Raw genomic sequence first — 19,104 nt, forward strand, 5'->3', positions numbered from 1 at the left:
TGTAACTTCCACCCACCAGTTGAAGCTCTGCCTGCAGGCCCTGGAGAATCCCTAGGTTCCTGAATTCAACCCTCAGCCCTCCAGGGATCCGAAGCAGGTCCCGGGGAGTTAGCTGACTATGGGTCAAAGAGCCAGCATTGGGGATGGCTTGTCCAGTCAATGACCCGACCGCTCTGAGGCAGAAGGGCCAGAAGAGGGTGGGGCCCTGGCCCTGAGCATCCTGCAGGGCTCAGCGCGGGTCTGAGGGCACCCTCCCCTGACCCTCGCAGGCTCTCCTTCGGTAGCTTCTGCCCCGCGGGGGTCAAGTACGTGCGGTGCTTTTTTTTTTTTTTTTTTCTTTGAGACGGAGTCTCACACTGCTGCCCAGGCTGGAGTGCTGTGGCCAGATCTCAGCTCACTGCAAGCTCCGCCTCCTGGGTTCACGCCATTCTCCTGCCTCAGCCTCCCGAGTAGCTGGGACTACAGGCGACCGCCACCTCGCCCGGCTAATTTTTTGTATTTTTTTAGTAGAGACGGGGTTTCACCGTGTTAGTCAGGATGGTCTCGATCTCTTGACCTCGTGATCCGCCCGTCTCGGCCTCCCAAAGTGCTGGGATTACAGGCTTGAGCCACCGCGCCCGGCCCGTGCGGTGCTCTTGAAACTGTCATGGGGGCAGGTCTAGGTCAGATCTCCCCAGTGCCTCCACACCCCCACGTGGCCCTCCCGACTGGTCCCACTGGTGTGGAGCACGGCCGGGTCCGGCTCTGGGCCGAGGGCGGAGGGCCAGCACCGCCCAGGGAGCGCCAGCAGCGGGTCGGTGGGACGCGCTGCAGCTGCAGAACAGGCACCTCAACTTCCTCTGCGCTCCTCTCCTCTCGCACCGCCCTCGGGGCCCGCCCTCCTCTCCCTGGTGGCGCCGGGAGGCTGTTTTTCCACTCACTGGCGCGCAGACTCCATCTCACTGTTTTCTTCTCTCTTTTCTGGAGTTAGATTAGTCTGAAGCCGCCACCAGCCCCAGGCCCCCGTGCAGAAGAAAAGCAGGAGGGAGTGGCGGAGGCTGCCGCTGCCCTGCGCCGCCCTCCTGGAGGCCACTTGGAGAGTCCAGCCCCGCGGAGGCCATGGCCACAAGTGCCCACAGCTGGCCCCAGGTAAGGAAGGGGCCCTCCCTGGGGTGTGCCAGTGTCAGGGGAGCATGGTGGAGCAGGTCCCACGCTGCCCAGAGGGAGAGAGGCCCCTAGCTGAGGTTCCCTCCACCCAGTTGAATAGGGAGCAGTCCTGCCCCTCCCCGAGCCGCCAGTCTCCTGTCGTCACTGATGTTGGAGGAGGTCCCACTGGGGGTCTGGTTGTGACCCATCCTTGGTCTGGGGGCAGTGGTCTCACAGGATGACCTGACCCATCCTCTGCTCACCACCCACCCTGTGCAGGTATCTTGTACCCCACTTTGAGCCAGTTTATGAACCCAGAGCCTCCACAGGGAGCTAATTAGAAGCCTAGAAGCCAAGAAGGGAAAAGGATGGGGCAGAGGGGACTGACTTTAACCCATTCATCCCCAGCAGTGATGCAAACTGCCTTTCCCAGGAAGTTAGACTGGAAGCTCCAGGCTGTGAAGTGGGGGAAGAATCAGACTCCTCCTCCTCCTCTTCCTCCTGTTGTTGCTCCTGGTCCTCCTCCTCCAGCTTCTCCTTTTCTTGGAGCCCACGTGGCCACATGGCTCTGCCTGATCCCATCCGGCAGCCTTCCTTGGCAGGGACAGAAGGGGTGATCTAGAAGGGGTGATCCCTCCATGAAGCATGGAAGGGAACAGGGCCAGGTCCCTCCCTGTCTGCCGCTCACCCCATCCCTCTACTCCCTGGCTTCCTCTGACCTGGGGAGTTTTGTTTTTCACTCTCCAGATGGGGAGGATATGAGGCCACACCCTGGCCTGTCTCTCAGGCTTGTGTGGGTGGAGGCTAGGAAGGGAGCTGGGCTAAACTTCGCTGTTGCCCGAGGCCATGGCCACTTCCCGGCAGGTTGCCAGGGTCGCTGCAGCCCAGACCAAGGCAGAATAATCTCCGGATGAGCTGGTGGCACTGCTGAGCCTTTGCTCTTACCAGGGCTTCCTGTTGCTGGCAGGCGGGGTGGAGCGGGGCTGCTGGGAGGCTGCTGGATAGGAGAGGGGGTCACGGCTGCAGAAGAGGAGGTTCTTCGGGGCACTCGCGGATGGACACAGCAAGGTCAGTAGGAGACAGAAAAAAAGAGGGTTCACTTAGCACAGAATCACCCTTGTCCACTTCCCAAGTCTCCTTAGGTTGTGGTTAGAGGTCCTGCTGGGGCACCTCTGTATTTGTTTGGCCTCAGCAAGGCACTTTATCCTCTTCAGGTCTGTTCCCTGCTCTTTGCGGGCAGGAGAATCGTCCCCACCCCAAAGACAAGATAGGGTGGGAGAGATGGAGAGTTTCATACAGAGCACAATCAGGCATCTTTTATTCTTTCCTTTCCCTCCAACATCCCTAGGAAAGAGCAAGGGTCAGGATGATTTATTCTCTTTTCACTGATGAGGAAACTGAGGCCCAGAGAAAAGTCATGAAGCGTGATCAGACCCTGAGGTCTCCAAAAAGATAAAGTCCTTGCGAACTCCAGGAATTCTGGCATCTTGCCACGCCCACCCCAGCCCACACGGCAGGATCCTGTCCAAGTCCCCTATCCACCCGGACACTCACTCTAGCTTTTACACCCTCAAGGCTGAGGCCCTGAGGACACGCCGTGGATCCAAGGAGTCCGTGGCCCCTCTGCTAATGTGTGCCACCTGGATTCCCAGAGGGAAAGCCGGTCAGCGCCCCACATGCACTAGCACCATGGGCCACCCCCAAGCCCTACCCCAAGAGAAGTTCATGGTGGCAAAAAGAACCTAAGCATTTGAGGCAGGTCAGCCAAGCTTGAATCTCAGTCTGCCTCTCATCTGTGACCCTGGCGAGTCACTCGTCCTCAGGAATCCTTCACCTTCCTTAGGGCATGGAGGGCACACAGCTCAACGTGGGACTGTGAGGATGGGAAATGAGGGGTGCCAAGTGCCCTGGAGGAACTCAATGAACAGTGGCAACTGTCACTTCCCAGGGCCCTGTACTCCTTCCTTTCTCCCCAGCCTGGCCACACTAGTGTCTTCTTCAACTCCCGGTTTTCAGAGGGAAAGACTTATCAGTCATCTGCTCCACAGGAAACATCAGGTCAACCACAGTTGGGGATAAAATAGCACAACCACACCCTGCCGTCCGGCGTCTCCCAGCCTGCGCCCCTTCCTAGTACCACCAGCAACTGTCAATCCCGTCTCCTCCTGCCTCCTCTCCTGCAATCCACCCCACCACGACCGTCACCATGGCAGCCCTGATCGCAGAGAACTTTCGCTTCCTGTCACTCTTCTTCAAGAGCAAGGATGTGATGATTTTTAACGGGCTGGTGGCACTGGGCACGGTGGGCAGCCAGGAGCTGTTTTCTGTGGTGGCCTTCCACTGCCCTTGCTCGCCGGCCCGGAACTACCTGTACGGGCTGGCGGCCATCGGCGTGCCCGCCCTGGTGCTCTTTATCATTGGCATCATCCTCAACAACCACACCTGGAACCTCGTGGCTGAGTGCCAGCACCGGAGGACCAAGAACTGCTCTGCCGCCCCTACCTTCCTCCTCCTAAGCTCCATCCTGGGCCGTGCAGCTGTGGCCCCTGTCACCTGGTCTGTCATCTCCCTGCTGCGTGGTGAGGCTTATGTCTGTGCTCTCAGCGAGTTCGTGGACCCTTCCTCACTCACGGCCAGGGAAGAGCACTTCCCATCAGCCCACGCCACCGAAATCTTGGCCAGGTTCCCCTGCAAGGAGAACCCTGACAACCTGTCAGACTTCCGGGAGGAGGTCAGCCGCAGGCTCAGGTATGAGTCCCAGGTAAGGAGATGTGCAAAGGGAAGCTCCTCTTTCCTAGTGGTGGCTGGTAGGAGGTCCGGGGATGGCCTAGTGCTGAAACTGGAGTTGGTCCTCAGGGGCTGAGGTCTGTGGGAAAGCACTAGCGTTAGGTATCAGGGCTGGTTAACAGGTGCATGGTGGGGCAAGGGCCATTTTCAGACACAAATAAGAGTTTAATCAATTTTTTTTTTTTTACTGTAAATCTCACTTGTATATGACCAAATTAGTTTTAAACATTGAAGGAACATTCTTCTGGCTTGGTCTGGGCCTTAATTCCAATCACAGATAAGCCCCTTACCCCAGCCAGATTGAGCGTGGACCCCCGCAAGCCACCCCAGAAACATCTGTGATGGGCCCTTGACAGTGGAGTGGGGCTGGCTCTGGAGATGAACACATTCCTATCCCAGGAAGGGCCCAGTCCAAGCAGTGAGTCAGCCTCAAGTGTTGCTGACTTAAGGGGAGTCCCTTGGGTCAGGATGGAGTGTTGAGTCAGGAGATGCAGTTGCTGTCCTGAGCCTTAGCTGGGCTCTGAAGGAGAGGAGGTTGGTCAAGGGACAGAAGGCAAGGGAAGAGAACTGGGGAGTAGCAGAAAATCTCAGCTGCAAGTGTGAACTTAGAGAAGCAGGGGGTGAGGGAGAGATAGGAAGGAGAATAGGTTTTCTTTTCTTTTCTTTTTTTTTTGAGACGGAGTCTCACTGTTGTCGCCAGGCTAGAGAGCAGTGGCGCGATCTCAGCTCGCCGCAACCTCCATCTTCCGGGTTCAAGCACTTCTGCCTCAGCCTCCCAAGTAGCTGGGATTACAGGCACGCAGCCACCATGCCCAGCTAAGTTTTGTATTTTTAGTAGAGACGGGGTTTTGCCATGTTGGCCAGGCTGGTCTCAAACTCCTGACCTCAAGTGAGCACAGGTTTTCTAAAAGGTTTCTTCTCTCAGTAAATAAGATGTAAACAGAGGCCAGGTGCAGTGGCTCATACCTGTAATCCCAGAACTTGGGGAGGCCAAGGCGAGTGAATCACTGGAGGTCAGGAGTTCGAGACCAGCCTGGCCAATATGGTCTCTACTAAAAATGGAAAAATTAGCCAGGCGTGGTGGCAGGCACCTGTAATCTCAGTTACTTGGGAGGCTGAGGCAGGAGAATTGCTCAAACCCGGGAGGTGGTTGCTGCAGTGAGACGAGATCACACCACTGTATTGCAGCCTGGGCAACGAAGCAAGACTCTATCTCAAAAAAAAAAAAAAAAAAGAGAAACAGAGAAAAGGTTGGAGACAGCACCAGAGTTGGAAGATGGTAGACAAAGAAATGATACTTATTTGATGCTGATCAAATGCCCCCAGGTCTCTGTACAGGAGCAAATGGTGAAATAAGGATGACCTTGCCTGTCCTTGCCCTCCAAGTGTTTCAGACAAGCACATGGGTGACCTCCACACAAGGCAGATGGTGATGAGAGGAACCAGGCCACGGGGGATTCAGGGAAGGCACACGTGCTCCCATAGGGGCCTTTGAAGGCTTCCCAGAGGAGGCATCTGAGCTGAGCCTGGCAGGTTGAGCTGGGTTTTGATGGCATGAGATGATGGCAGGGGAAGGAGGTGCTCTTAAGGTAGCAGGGGTGGCAGCAGAAAACAGGCTAAGTCTAAGAGCAACTAGAGCGTGAATTAAAGGGGGTAAGCAGGTGATGGAATCACAGCCACAAGGACCTGCTTCCCTTATACAAGCGGAACTTGCTCCTTCTCCATTTGCTCTGGGAGGTAGGGCCCATTTGCTCTGGGGGTTAGGGCTCAGGCAGTTCCTTGCCCCTCCTGAACTGTGCCCATTCTCTGGCCAGCTCTTTGGGTGGCTGCTCATTGGTGTGGTGGCCATCCTGGTGTTCCTGACCAAATGCCTCAAGCATTACTGCTCACCACTCAGCTACCGCCAGGAGGCCTACTGGGCGCAGTACCGCGCCAATGAGGACCAGCTGTTCCAGCGCACAGCCGAGGTGCACTCTCGGGTGCTCGCTGCCAACAATGTGCGCCGCTTCTTTGGCTTTGTGGCGCTCAACAAGGATGATGAGGAGCTGGTTGCCAACTTCCCAGTGGAAGGCACGCAGCCACGGCCACAGTGGAATGCCATCACCGGTGTCTACTTGTACCGTGAGAACCAGGGCCTCCCACTCTACAGCCGCCTGCACAAGTGGGCCCAGGGTCTGGCAGGCAACGGCGCAGCCCCTGACAACGTGGAGATGGCCCTGCTCGCCTCCTAAGGAGCTGCTTCTCATGCTCTTTGTAAATGGCACTACTTGGTCCCAAACTGAACCCCACTGCTTGCTCACATCCGTTATCAGAAGAGGATTTTTTAAAAATCGTTTTGGCCAGGGGAAAGGACCACAAGGCAATCTGTGGTGTGGAGAGACCCAGTAGACAATGGAAACCCCAGCCAGCAGGGCCAGGTGACAGTGAAGCTCACCAGTGGGCTCCTTTATGGTACTTTGCGCAGTTAACGTGTCTAGCTGCAAAGATGTGCCTAACGCAGCAGTGCGCCACTGGGAAGCGGCCTCCAGTGCAGCCTCTGGCCTTATTTTATATATTTAAGTTTTTGATAAAGCTTTTCTTACTAAAAGTAGTCTGGTGTCTGCGTGATTGAATGGGCATGCCACAGCAGGCTGGTGGTCATGGGGCCAGGCCCAAATCCTATGCCGTGTTAGGGAAGGGGACAGGACTAAAATGGCCCATAGGGTAGCAGTGGTGCAGGGAGTGCCAGGGGTTCAACATAGGGGAAGGCCCTGGGGCTGATGATCTCTTTGTGGTTGGGTTTCATTATCTGATTTGGTGTGGGGAACAGATGAAGCCTGGCCTATCTCAGAAGGAAACAGTCTGAAATTTCACGAGTCAGAAGATTCTGTGCTCAGCGGGCAGGCCCAGAACTAGCTCTTATATCCTAGTGCTCATGCCCAAGAAGCAGGCCAGCCCCAGCTTCTCCTTCCTCCCATCCCTGCCCGCCACCCCCACCACCTCTAGAACCTTTGGATGCTCTCCCTTGGCCCTGTCCGGCTTCCTGGCATATGACTCAGTCATTTCCCATGGAAAAGCTCTCAAGACACTTAAAGCTCTGCCAGAGAAAACTTTTAATTCCCTCAGGACCAAGCCAAAAAAGAACTGGCTTCAACTAGCTGGGTCTGTGCTGGCCTCCAAGACCTTGAATGGCCCAGACATGGAGAGGTTAGGTAATGTGGCCATGGCGGGCGTGGCATGAGACATCATCAGTTCACGCCAACAACCGTGGCTTTCCTCAGCAGCCCAGGTTTCTCCATTTTCCCCTCCGGGCTCTGAATTTGTCCTCCTGTCCCAGACTCACAGCCTCCACTAAAAGGCAGAAGGTACCAGTGGGGCTGAGGCCGAAGGAACACCCAGAGACTCCAAGATAGGAGGGGAGGGCCACTCCCTGGAGCCTACTGACCCCCTCTGGCTGGACTGACAGCCTGCCAGGGACACAGCAGGATCCTGACCACAAGATCCTCGGGAGTAGCCCCTCCACTCTTGCTCCCCAGAGGACTCCCCTGGAAGAGGGACCCTCAGCTTTTCTGGGAATCCAGGGGCCTGCTGCCGGCAATCCCCAAGCAGCCTCAGATAAGGAAAAAGATAACAAGTTGGTAGTGAAAATAAAGCAAGCAAAGAGGAATTAAAAACAATCTCAAATTCCTTTTCATCCTGACAGGATTCCCCCAAGGTTGCTGCAGAAAAAGCAGCATTTAAATAGAGTCCTGAAGCAACAGTCTTCCAAGTGCCCAGGCACTCGAGATGGAGCTGGGCTGGCCCACTGCTGACAGTGTCCGGTGGAGCCGGCCTGCCACTAGTCCTCCAGCACTGAGCTCTTGGCCTCCACATACTCCAGGGCCTTGGCCTTGACTGCCTGCACATCCTTCTCTGTGCCATGCTGCTTCTCGTAGTCCAGGTAGCGCTTGAAGAAGAACTTCATTCTCTTGGGAGCCAAGCTCAGATGAATGACCCGCTCAAAGATGTCCCTGTTGAGGAAAAGCAGAGTGGCATTTGCCTCTCAGTACCAGGCCACATGCTTCCTGGCGAGCACTCACCCACTTGCTCTCAGCCCTGGAACCAGGACGCTCTCCCATCCAGGACTCCCACTTCTACCATTATCCTTATTAATCCATGATGAATTCCCATGATGCCCTAGGGATAGGCACGACCACCCTCATCTTCCAGATGAGCAGACGGACACCCAGAGATGGTAAGGGACTCCCCTGCCTAAAGCCACACAGTGATCAGGACAAAGCTACTGGGATGGGGGACACAACAGTGAGACACATACATAGTGAGCTTTTCTAGGAGAAAAGCTCAGCTCAATGAAGGGCTTGGGGGAGGCACCTGTTTTTTGGACCTCAGTCTACTCATCTCTAAACCCTCCCTGTCTTGTGGAGATGCTGGGGTCAAAAGCAAGAGAATGCCTGTGAAAGTGGTCTACAATGAGAGCCAGGAACAGTTAATTATGAGAGAAACTCGAGTCTCTTGACCAGGCTACCTCCTACCAATGCCGGCCTGTGAGGCAGAAAGAAAAGTTGAAGAAGTGAATGTCACTGGGCCTGGGGCATCACATCAAGCTGGTTTTCTAGATCAAGTAAGAGGACTGGGATGCTGAGAGCTGCTGTGGGACCAGTGCCTACCACGCCCTCCCCTGAGGAACTTGGCCTTGGCCGGCTGCCCCACTCACCGGACGGCCTTCTGGCTGCCGTGCTTGATGGTCATGTCAATGTAGACTGACCAGACATCTGTGCGCTTTGGGTAGGTGCTCAGCGTGTTCTCAAAAATGGCTTTGGCTCGCTCTGCATCCCCCAGCTGAAACTCAAGCTGGGCAAACTTGGCAATGACATCCACATCTGCAGGGAGAGGACGACGGCTCAGAGACCCAACAAGCAGACAGCCCCCCTCACCACAACACTGTGTTCCGCAGGGTCAGCATGAGCCTGCCTCCCTGCTCTTGGGTCCCAAGACCCAGGCTGTGACAAGAGGGACAAAGCCCCAAAAGGAAGGTGGGGTGGGTTTGGGGCCAAATACACAGACGGGCACTGCAGACACACCACTCTCTGGGCACAGAAGAGGTGGGGGATCCCAAGGGCAACAGAACTAGTGCTAACTGCATTTTGTTCCTCCATCTTTTGGAGCCTGGCATTTGAAATGTAACATGCACTGTTATGCTCAGGGGCACAGAATCGACAGGCAAGAAGAAAGCCCTCATAAGGCTCTCCTGACTTAGAATAAGCAATGCCAGGGCCAATCCCTACTCCCCGATCGTGGAGTGCTCCTGGGCTTAGGAGCTGGGAATGAGCACTCACGCTCCTTGCTAGGCAGGCACTCCAGGGCTCGCTGCAGCACACGGCGACTGGCCCCAGCCTGGCTCCTCCGCAGAAGGAAGGCACCGTATTTGATCCACACAGCTTTCTCCTGCCGGAAACGCTTCAGCATCCGGTTGTAGAGTTCACCAGCTTCCTGTGGGAAAAGACAAGGCATGCTAAGGAGAGTGTGATACTACAGAGGGCACAAGACAGACAAGCAGCAACACTCACAAGAAGCTAGACTTGGGACTACCAGACACAATCTCAAGGCCTAATGCTAGAGACCTGAGAGGAACGGGAGGGAGGCTCAGAGAAAGGCACAGTAGACAGAGGAGTCCCTGCTGATCCGCACCCACAGGAGGGCGGTCCTAGCCTAGGAGAACATGAGAATGACAAGCGGGAGGGAGAGATGCCAGAGCGGATGCTGGGCCGGGACGTCCCATTCTGTCTGTGATGCCCTGCCAGCAGCCCAAGGCAGACACACCAGGGGTCCACTTCCCCTTCACTTCCAAAGCCACTCTCCCTCACCTTGACCCCGCAGGCCTGAAGAGGTGAGGGAAATGACTTGTCTTACTTGGAAGATGGGGAAGTTGGGGCCCCGATGTTCGGTGGCAAGCCCAGAGCAGGACTGGACCCAGAACCCCAGAGGCTCTTCCCAGAGATTGTGGCCCCTGGGACTCCCAGGAGTTCGTCTGTGGCCCAGCCTCCTACCTGGAATTTCTCTGACTTGGCGTAGATGTCAGCCAGGTGGAGAAAGACTTTGAGAGGTTCATTGTACTGCACAGCTCGCTCAAAGACCTTGGTCAGGGACTCCTGAGAGCCGTACATGTTCTCCAGGTTCAGCAGAGCCACCCACACGTTCAGCTTCTCCTGCTCCTCTCTGGAGGGAAAGCAGTCAGCACATGAGCTCCACATGAGACCGGTGAGCCTCCCGCCCCATCCAGGGAGACCCAGGAACCATCTCCCCCTCCCAGGCTCTGTGTCCTCAGATCCCACCCCAAATGCAGACTCTAAGAGGCTGTGTCCCCACCACAGCTCCCACAGTATTAGGAACCCCTGCTCCCACCCCAATGGCTGGGTCTGAGGCTCTCCTGGATTCTGCCTCCATTCCTGGAAAGGATGCCCACCAGATCCCAAACGGGCCTGAGGTTTGGGCCGGACGCAGCGTCCTGGGTCTGATTCTCTCTTCAAACTAAGAGGATGAAGCAAAGGACTGCCTTCCCTCTTCATTAGACCTCAAAAACTCCCTCTCTGTTTGGAAAACCACCTGGGGATCTCCCCCAGGTATGTAGTGAGCTCTTTTCTTACTGTGCTTCTGCTCAAACTGGTTCCCTCATGTAAGTGTACAGACTCTTGTGAAGGTTAACCTTAGCAGTTTCAGAGAAGAGGACTATAAAATATAAATGAGTGGATCTGTTTCACAGATAGCCACACCTATGGCAGAAAGCCTGGGGACCCATGGACCCCTGGTGGCAGCCACCCAAAACGCTGCTGGACTGCCTAGGAGGAACTACCCCACAGGCTGAGACACCTCCCAGCCCAGAACGTGCGGAGACACAGTGCTCCCTGGGGCAAAGCTGAGACCTGAAGGAGATGGTCTTAAGGGCCCTCTCAGCCACGGCACGGGCCTTCTCGATCTCCGTGGCCTGCAGGTGGAAAGCCATGTACTGTAGCCACAGAATGGAGCTGTTGGGGGAGCTGAGCACTAGTCGGTCAAAATCATCCGCAGACTCTGGCTGCCGCCCAGGATTCATCAGCGCCTCCTCAATGCGGGACAGCTCCTTCTCTGCCTTCTGCTTCTCCAACTCCCTTTCTTTCTTGCTTTTCTTTTTCTGCTATGGAAGGCAGAAACACAGTAAATCATCTGCTCCTCAAGGCCTAGGGGAGGGCTGTGGTGGAAGCCACGAGCTGGCCGGGCAGCCCAGGGCTCTATATTCTCCCCCTGGCCTGGGAATGGCTGCTGCCCCCCTCCCCCACCCACCCAGGAAGACACTCAGCCTAGGAACAGAGCACGAGACTGACACCAAGGGGTCCCTGCAAAAAGGACATGCCCTGCAAAATACAGCACCGTGGCTTGGTGTGGCTTCTCATCCTCCTCGCTGTCTGAGCTCTCTGCTAGAGGTGGCAAGGCCGGGGTCAGAGAGTCTAGTCCCACATTCCAAGCGAAGCCTGAGGACAGCTGCAGCCGGGGCACTTCTGCTGGCTTGGTTTGCTTCTCCTGGAGGAACACAGAGGTGCTGAGGAAAGCACCTGGCTTAGGTTGCTCCCTGTTTCCCCACCCCAGCCCACCTGGAGGAGCACAGACTCCTCACCAAGCCCAGAGGCCCTTCCTCTCCTCTCCTCCCAGGCCATGCCAGGCCCCGGCCCACTGGGGCAACGTTACAGCAGTGACATAAAAGTTTAAGTAAATACATTTGTTTAGGTAACAAAATTTTCACACACACACATGCATATGCATACTCGTATATAAAATAACAATAGAAGCCAGGCATGGTGGCTCACGCCTGTAACCCTAGCACTTTTAAGAAGCTGAGGCGGCTGATCATTTGAAGTCAGGAGTTCAAGACCAGCCTGGCCAACATGGCGAAACCCCCTCTCTACTAAAAATACAAAAATTAGCCAGGCGTGGTGGAGCATACCTGCAGTCTCAGCTACTCGGGAGGCTGAGGCATGAGAATTACTTGAACCCAGGAGGCAGAGGCTGCAGTGAGCCGAGTGTATACCACTGCACTCCAGCCTGGGTGACAGAGCGAGACTCTGTCTCAAAATAATAAAAACAAAAATAACAGTAGAGCTGGACAGAAATATGACAAGAATTCTGAGGGTGGCAGGGAGGCCCTGCCCAAACAGGTATAAGCCGCCCCATACCAGTCCTCTCAGCCCAGATACTACTATTCTCATCTTTTGGAGGATGCAGGCTCAGAACGGCTCAGCCTCCTCTTTACCTGCCCAGTCTCCTAATTTAATTCAGTTCCACCCAATAAACATTCCTTAGAATTTATTTTATGCAACCTGCTCTGGGTAAAAAGGGTCCCTTGTCCTCAAGGAGCTGATGGTCAACGGAGGCAACTGACAGTCCCCACTTTCATATTTTATAGGAAGTGAAGTAAAAGAGGATAATGCGGAGGACAGCCCAGCTCTTCCCTCGCCTGGAACAGCCTTTCCCCTCCCAGTGACATTGCCCTCACCTTGGGCAGGACATTCGTCTCTTCTGCCTCCTCTTTTCCCTCCCGATAGTACACGTCCATAAGGCTGTCGTCCTCCGCTGATGGGCCGGCTTTCTTTGGCTTCTTGCTCACTCTTTCCTGAGAGGCCAGGTGGAAGAATGCCTGGGAGCATCCTCCTGCAGCCCTAGGCGACACCCTCCCTCGGCCCCAGCGGGTGCCCCGTCCCCATGCCCTCGCGGCTGTCCCTCCAGGAGGAGGATAGGCAGCCACAGCCCTCCGCAGGACCTCACCTGCTCACTCCCAGACTCCCGGCGCTCCCGCCCGCCCCGCTTCTGCGCCTGTGGCTTCTGGGGTTGTTGCTTCTCCTTGCTGGGCAGCTCCACCTCCTCCTGCCCCTTCTGGTTCTTCTTCTCGTTCTTTTTCTGATTTTTCTTTTCCCCTTTCTGGTCTCTCTCCTCAGCCTCTGTTTTCCTCTCCTCTTGCTTTGGAAGTGGCCCTTCCAGGGAAGCAGAAAGCAAGTCTGGCTTCCCAGTGTCTCCCGGGAGGAAAGACAGCTCTACCTGGTTCTTCTGGTGGTTGAGGCTATGACAGAGCGAGACAGCGGGAGGTGAAGACATCATAAAAAGCAGAGGGCACCGCAGGCGGCCCCAGGCCTTCTTCCTCCTGATCAGCCCATGATTCTGGGCCCTGCCCCATCTGCCTTGGGAGTCCATTCAATATTCTCAAGAATGATTTGCATAATTTTTCATGCTTAGTAGAAAAATACAGGGGTAGATATGATGCCCCCTCCTACATCCCCAACAACAGGGGCTATGCAGAGATGAGTTACCACCTGTTTTCACAGGCACTGGAGGAGAAGGCCCCAAACAAAGGCCTTTTATTCATCTGAACACCACTACACAAGCCATTGTGTTTACAGTTCACCCTGAAATCTCCTCCCAGGGCTCCTGGAGAAAGGGGTTTGACTCCCATTACAGAGACAGAGAGAACGGGAAGGCACCTACCGTAAGACCCTGGCTGTGAGCAGCTTCCCTTCGGGGAGGTGTTTGTTATAAAGCGCTTTCTTGGACGGGCTGTGCTGGGAGACATGTGAGTACCGAGCCAAACCCACAACGGAGGGGCCAAGGCTGAAAGGCAAGAGGCAAGAGTCCTGTGGTCATAAATGCAACAACGGAATTCCAACCAGGCCTCGGGACTTCACTCTCACAGGGACTCAAGTTGTGACAAGGATTTGTGACAGACATAAGTTGCTGGCATTCAGCAGGATGAAGTGGGCTTTGTAAACTAGAAAAAATCATCAAGCATAATGAAGATATGATTGAGGGCATTTGTTACCCCACATCATGGCATCACAATATATAAATCACAAACTGCTAGGAGGAGAAAGTGCAGAAACAGTATGGCAGGGAAGGCTGCAGTATCCGGTGCTTGTAAACATGAGGTGATTTCACAGGATGAATACGTACAAATCATGATCAAACAGTACAACAGAACGTCCACATTTATGTATTTATTTTTAAATTTAAATTTAATGTTTTTAGACACAGGATATCACTGCCTCCAGGCTGAAGTGCAGTGGCACAATCATAGCTTACTGTAACCTCGAACTTCTGGGCTCCAGCAATCCTCCTGCCTCAGCCTTCCAAGGAGCTGGGACTACAGGCTCCTACTACCACACCTGGTTAATTTTTCAATTTTTTTGTGAGACATGGGGGTCTTGCTTTGTTGCCCAGGCTGGTCTTGAACTCCTGGCCTTCAAAGCAATTCTCTCATCTCGGCCTCTCAAAGCGCTAGGATTACAGGCGTGAGCCACCGTGCCCGGCCCCAGATTTATTTAGAACAGAAATTAGAAATGCCATATTCTTTGTCCAAAACACCAAATAACTAATAACGCTTGTTTTAAAAGTATTAGAAAACTTGGAATTTTAAAAACTAGGGGGGACTCATAAACTCTCCTCCCTTCATATTCCCATCAAAGAAGTTGACTGAGGAACACATGGACCCCAGAGCAAGACAGGCTCAGGGAAGGCACTTGGGTCCGGGTGTAGACCCCCCCTCACTCACCGAAAGAACACACCATGCGGCTGGATGGACCCCACGTAGCCCCTCAGAAGCTGCCCTTCCTTAATATCCTGGATGGAGTTAATCTCTGGATCTTCTACTTTGCTTTTCGTCTCCGGGTTTGTTCTAAAGGAATAAAAGGTTTACATGCACATCTTTAACCCCCACTGTCCCATGCCACCCCCAATACACCTGCAACCATCATACTTAGCAAATAAGAATATGACTCTGGACCTGTCAGTAGGATATAACCTTTAAAGCCCCACTCTACTCTCTCCTAACATCTTGCCAGGCCAGAGGCAGGTGCCTGGGAGCCAGCTATGTAGAAATGGGGAGAGGCAGACCAAGCCAGACAGGTCAAACCTAAAGCCTTGGCCTCATTAATATCAATGTCTAACCACAGAGCAAGCTGACCTCAAGCCAACTCCATACATGGCACACTCACCCCTACAATGGAACCCTGGAGGCTAAAGCATCCCCCCTCACCAGGACAACCATCTGCAACCTTGGACACCCACATCTGCGTATCTGACCCTTTCCCTGGGAAACAAGAGCCTGAGCAGACAGGATTCTTACGGCAATCTGAACAGCCTCAGCTTTTCTGGGTAAAAGAGGTTCAGGATAAAAAGTGATGAACAGAGAAGGTGGGAAGCGCAAAATTCCATGTCAGATACATGTAGCCTCCCCTCGATCCTGAGTGGGTCTTCCTCCCTTCTTGTTCCAACAACACAGAAACCCACCTGGATGATCGCAGTGACAAAGTCAATATGCTGTCTGTAGTGGACAGGACGTAACATCTGAATGAAGGCAAAAGAGAAGGAAACACTCAATTTTCAGTATCTGTGAACAGCAAAGGGCCTCAGCTTCCTTTCCTCCAGGCTGACCAACAGGCACAAGTGAGGGGACAGGAGACTTTGGTCATGTTTTTTCATTCTGTTGAAAACCTGCTGAGGGACTCTGGACAAGTCACGTCACCTCTGTGGGCTTCAGTTTACTAGTCTATTACATAGAAATAACACTACCCACTCTTCTTACCTAACAAAGGTAGTTGGGGCCAGGTGTAGTGGTTCACACCTGTAATCTCAACACTTTGGGAGGCCAAGGCAGAAGGACTGCTTGAAGCCAGGAGCTCAAGACCAGTCTGGGCAGCAGAGCGAAAAAAATTTTTTGCTACATTTGTAATCGCTACAATACTTACATTTGTAAGTATTCTATAAAAAAATTTTTTTAAAAAGCCAGGTGTGGTGGCACACACCTGTAGTCCCAGCTACTTGGGAGGCTGAGGACAGAGGATTGTTCCAGCCCAAGAATTTGAGGTTGCAGTGAGCTACGATCACATCACTGCCCTCTAGCCTGGGCAACTGAGTAAGACCCTGACAAAGAAAGAAAGGGAAGGAGGGTGGGAGGGAGGGAAGAAAAGAAAGTTTCACAGAGGCATACGGTATGTCCTTAAAAGAAGAACCAGCACTGTATTAGATCCTGAGAACGTTTGATCTCAGCAGAGAGACACACTAACCCCAGGAGATCATGCCCAAGGAATCAGCTAGGTACTACCGCAGACACACAAGAGCAGTTCAGAGGAGGTGGGTTAGCAAGGCTTCCAGGAGGGACAGCAGGGTTGCATCTCTAAATATTTCATCTAAAATGGCAATTAGTAGTCCCAAACCATAATATACAGAATCTTAGAGGTAGAAAGGATCTTAGCAACAATCCCCAGTCCAAAATTATCCCACGACAGATGTCTGCCTTTGATAACTTGGCATCACAGCCATCAGAGCGGGACAGGGCCTCAAGGGACAGTCTACTGTTAGGCAAGGAATTTATCGTAGGCTTGGCCACAATAAAACACATTTAAAACCACAACCTCATTATCTAAGCCTCAAGAGAAACCAGAGATGATCCTGGTTGTCTCTAGGACTCATTCTTTGTCTTCTCCCAGGCCCTGGACATGTCTGTGCTGTGCAGTAGTTGTCAGTGGTTGAGAATTTAGGCAGGTAGGTGCTGGTGGCTGGGAGAGCTGAGACAGGAGAGGGCAGTTACTATTTTCCAGTCTCTGCCTCCAAGGGCATCTACTCTACTGTCAGTTGACTACTGGATCCAGCTGAAATCTGTCTCCTCAAGTTTAGTTTATTCAGGCTATTAAAACAGTCTTTAAAACTCGAATTGGCTGGGTGCAGTGGCTCATGTCTGTAATCCCAGCACTTTGAGAGACCAAGGCAGGTGGATCACTTGAGCCCAGGAGTTTGAGACTAGCTTGGCCAATGTGGTGAAACCCTGTCTCTACTAAAAACAGAAAAATTAGCCAGGTGTGGTGGCACAACGCCTGTAATCCCAGGTACTTGGGTGGCTGAGAATCACTTGAACTCAAGAGGCGGAGGTTGCAGTGAGCCCAGACTGTGCCACTGCACTCCAGCCTGGGTGACAGAGCAAGACTCTGTCTCAAAAAAAAAAAAAAAAACCCAGAGCCCAGACTGTGCCACTGCACTCCAGCCTGGGCAACACAGCAAGACTCTGTCTCAAAAAAAAAAAAAAAAAGCCGGGCGTGGTGGCTCACGCCTGTAATCCCAGCACTTTGGGAGGCCGAGACAGGTAGATCACAAGATCAGGAGATCGAGACCATCCTGGCTAACACGGTGAAACCCAGTCTCTACTAAAAATACAAAAAATTAGCCGAGCCTGGTGGCAGGGCGCCTATAGTCCCGGCTACACAGGAGGCTGAGGCAAGAGAATGGCGTGAACCCGGGTGGTGGAGTTTGCAGCAAGCCGAGATCGCGCCACTGCACTCGAGCCTGGGGGACAGAGCGAGACCCCATCTCAAAAAAAAAAAAAAAAGAAAAAAAAAACAAGAGACCAATTTTTGCTGAACCAATGGCTAAGATACAAATTTAAAATATCCAGTGCCAACAGTGGTATGAGAAATGGACAGTCATATTTACTGTTAGTGGGGACATAAATTAGCACAGTCATTTTGGACGGCATGTAACCCATCAATTCACTTCTAGGAATTTATTTACCAAACATACCTGTATTAGTATCCAAATATATGCGAAAGAGCCAGGCACCGTGGCTCACGCCTGTAATCCCACCACTTTGGGAGGCCGGGGTGGGCAGATCACCTGATGTTAGGAGTTCGAGACCAACCTGGCTGACATGGCAAAACCTAGTCTCTACTAAAAGTACAAAAATTAGCCAGGCGTCGTGGTGCATGCCTGTAATCCCAGCTACTTGGGAGGCTGAGGCATGAGAATTGCTTGAACTTGGGAGGAGGAGACTGCAGTGACCTGAGATCGCGCCACTGCACTCTAGCCTATGCACTGCAATCTGTCACAGTTAAAAAAAAAAGACTGTGTCTCATGCCACTGCACTCCAGACTCTATCTTATGCCACTGCACTCTAGCCAGACTCTGTCTCAATTTAAAAAAAAAAAACAAAACCCAAATATATGTACAAAGATCCTTCAACATTATTGTCTATCAAAAAAAAGTATTGTCTATCAACAGAGAATTGGTCACACAAATTTCAATTAAAAAAACCCAGAATACTAAACAAACGTTTTAAAATAAGGTAAAAGGACAAAACAGATTTTGATATATTAGCATGGAAAAGGAAAAAAATCCATGATAAACTGCTATGAGAAAAAAACAATATATAAAATGATATTCCATTATTTATATAAAGAAAAACTATATATATGCATTAAAGTCTAGAAAGATAGAAGTCAAAGTATATAATGGCAAAAAGTGGTAGAGAAACAGAGGGGTGACAGAAATTTTCATTTTCTATTTCATAAACCTGTTTTTTCTGATAAAAAGTCATGTATTACAACGACATTTTAAAAAAAATACACCAATTCCACAGAGAGGTGAAAAGAGAAAGAACACCTGGCTTACCTGACAACCTTTTGGGGGACGAAGTCTTCCAGGGGCGTCTCGGAGTAGGAGTCACTCACGTGAAATATACTGACTGTTCCTATCTTCCCAAAGGGGAAGGAGACGGTCAGTCCCTCATTGGGAGTCACCTTCACCACTCGGCCCATGGCCACTTCCCCTTCCTCAAGCTTGTGAGGACCTGGTGGAAGAACCAACCTGATTCAGGGAAGAGGAAATGAGCTAAGGGAGGAGCGGGAATGCTGGCCACGCACAGGCTGGGGATGGTGGAGGCTGCCCAGACTTGGGGTATCCGGGCTGAATGATCCAGAACCATCTAGACTGAGATCACCCTGTCATGCAGCCAAGAACCCCAGGGCCAAGTGGTGAACAACTCTTTCTCAGGGACTTGAGAAAAACCCCTGTGTAGGTAAAGGTAACTCAGAGAGTAGCAGAATAACTGGGCCAGAGCAAAGCCCAAGAGAAGAACTGTTCCAAGAAGGTCCCACACCAGGCTTTCTGAGGATTCCAATACTGAAGGGGTCCTCCAACTTGAGCAAAAGTTGAAAACCCATCCCACCCCTTCCCACCACTTCCTTTCCCCAACCAGGCATTGTTTCATTCCCACACCTATGAGGGACAGGCATAAGAAGGCCTTGGAGGAATCTGGGCCAACAACGGTGGCCCTCAGGGCCTGGCCAACCCGGAACTTCTTATCTGGATGCTTCAGAACCTGGAAGGATAAGAAAACTCCTGTGATGCTTGAAGAAAGGCTGTCATTTA

The 19,104-nt window shown here is 52.7% G+C and overlaps 2 protein-coding genes across 6 annotated transcripts in view; one reads left to right on the plus strand and one right to left on the minus strand.

Annotated features, from left to right (window-relative positions):
• Positions 1-723: 723 nt before the first annotated feature.
• CALHM2 (calcium homeostasis modulator family member 2) lies at positions 724-6,500 on the plus strand. 4 transcript variants are annotated; one of them, XM_017851774.1, is made up of 3 exons: positions 724-1,128; positions 2,474-3,886; positions 5,727-6,500. In XM_017851774.1, exons 2-3 carry the CDS (start codon positions 3,332-3,334, stop codon positions 6,141-6,143), a joined length of 972 nt encoding a protein of 323 aa, XP_017707263.1. In that variant the 5' UTR covers positions 724-1,128; positions 2,474-3,331; the 3' UTR covers positions 6,144-6,500. The 4 variants fall into 4 exon arrangements, with proteins under 4 accessions (XP_017707263.1, XP_017707262.1, XP_017707265.1 ...); XM_017851773.1 differs by having other exon boundaries at positions 3,174-3,886; XM_017851776.1 differs by lacking the exon at positions 724-1,128 and adding an exon at positions 1,660-2,193.
• A 485-nt stretch (positions 6,501-6,985) lies between these two features.
• The window catches only part of PDCD11 (programmed cell death 11), a 52,735-nt gene continuing 40,616 nt past the window's right edge, over positions 6,986-19,104 (minus strand). The window contains exons 24-36 of one of the 2 annotated variants that reach the window (XM_017851772.1): positions 18,952-19,054; positions 18,346-18,523; positions 15,196-15,252; positions 14,459-14,581; positions 13,399-13,521; positions 12,685-12,976; positions 12,416-12,532; positions 11,296-11,445; positions 10,812-11,059; positions 9,939-10,107; positions 9,228-9,381; positions 8,606-8,771; positions 6,986-7,901 (exon numbers count right to left, since the gene is read on the minus strand). In XM_017851772.1, the coding sequence (XP_017707261.1) occupies positions 7,730-7,901; positions 8,606-8,771; positions 9,228-9,381; positions 9,939-10,107; positions 10,812-11,059; positions 11,296-11,445; positions 12,416-12,532; positions 12,685-12,976; positions 13,399-13,521; positions 14,459-14,581; positions 15,196-15,252; positions 18,346-18,523; positions 18,952-19,054 (2,052 nt within the window). In that variant the 3' untranslated portion in view covers positions 6,986-7,729. Of the gene's footprint in view, positions 7,902-8,605; positions 8,772-9,227; positions 9,382-9,938; positions 10,108-10,811; positions 11,063-11,295; positions 11,446-12,415; positions 12,533-12,684; positions 12,977-13,398; positions 13,522-14,458; positions 14,582-15,195; positions 15,253-18,345; positions 18,524-18,951; positions 19,055-19,104 lie in introns of both variants that reach the window. The other variant, XM_017851771.1, reaches the window with a different exon arrangement.

The sequence above is a fragment of the Rhinopithecus bieti genome, unplaced genomic scaffold (genome assembly GCF_001698545.2).
Source record: "Rhinopithecus bieti isolate Rb0 unplaced genomic scaffold, ASM169854v2 scaffold_31787, whole genome shotgun sequence".
In the NCBI taxonomy this organism is placed as follows: domain Eukaryota; kingdom Metazoa; phylum Chordata; class Mammalia; order Primates; family Cercopithecidae; genus Rhinopithecus; species Rhinopithecus bieti.

Bases quoted from the DNA above. Each gene is read 5' to 3' on its own strand.
- CALHM2 (XM_017851774.1), top strand. From the start codon at position 3,332: ATGGCAGCCCTGATCGCAGAGAACTTTCGCTTCCTGTCACTCTTCTTC. The intron at 3,887-5,726 runs GTAAGGAGATGT...TTCTCTGGCCAG, and splicing joins GGCTCAGGTATGAGTCCCAG to CTCTTTGGGTGGCTGCTCAT.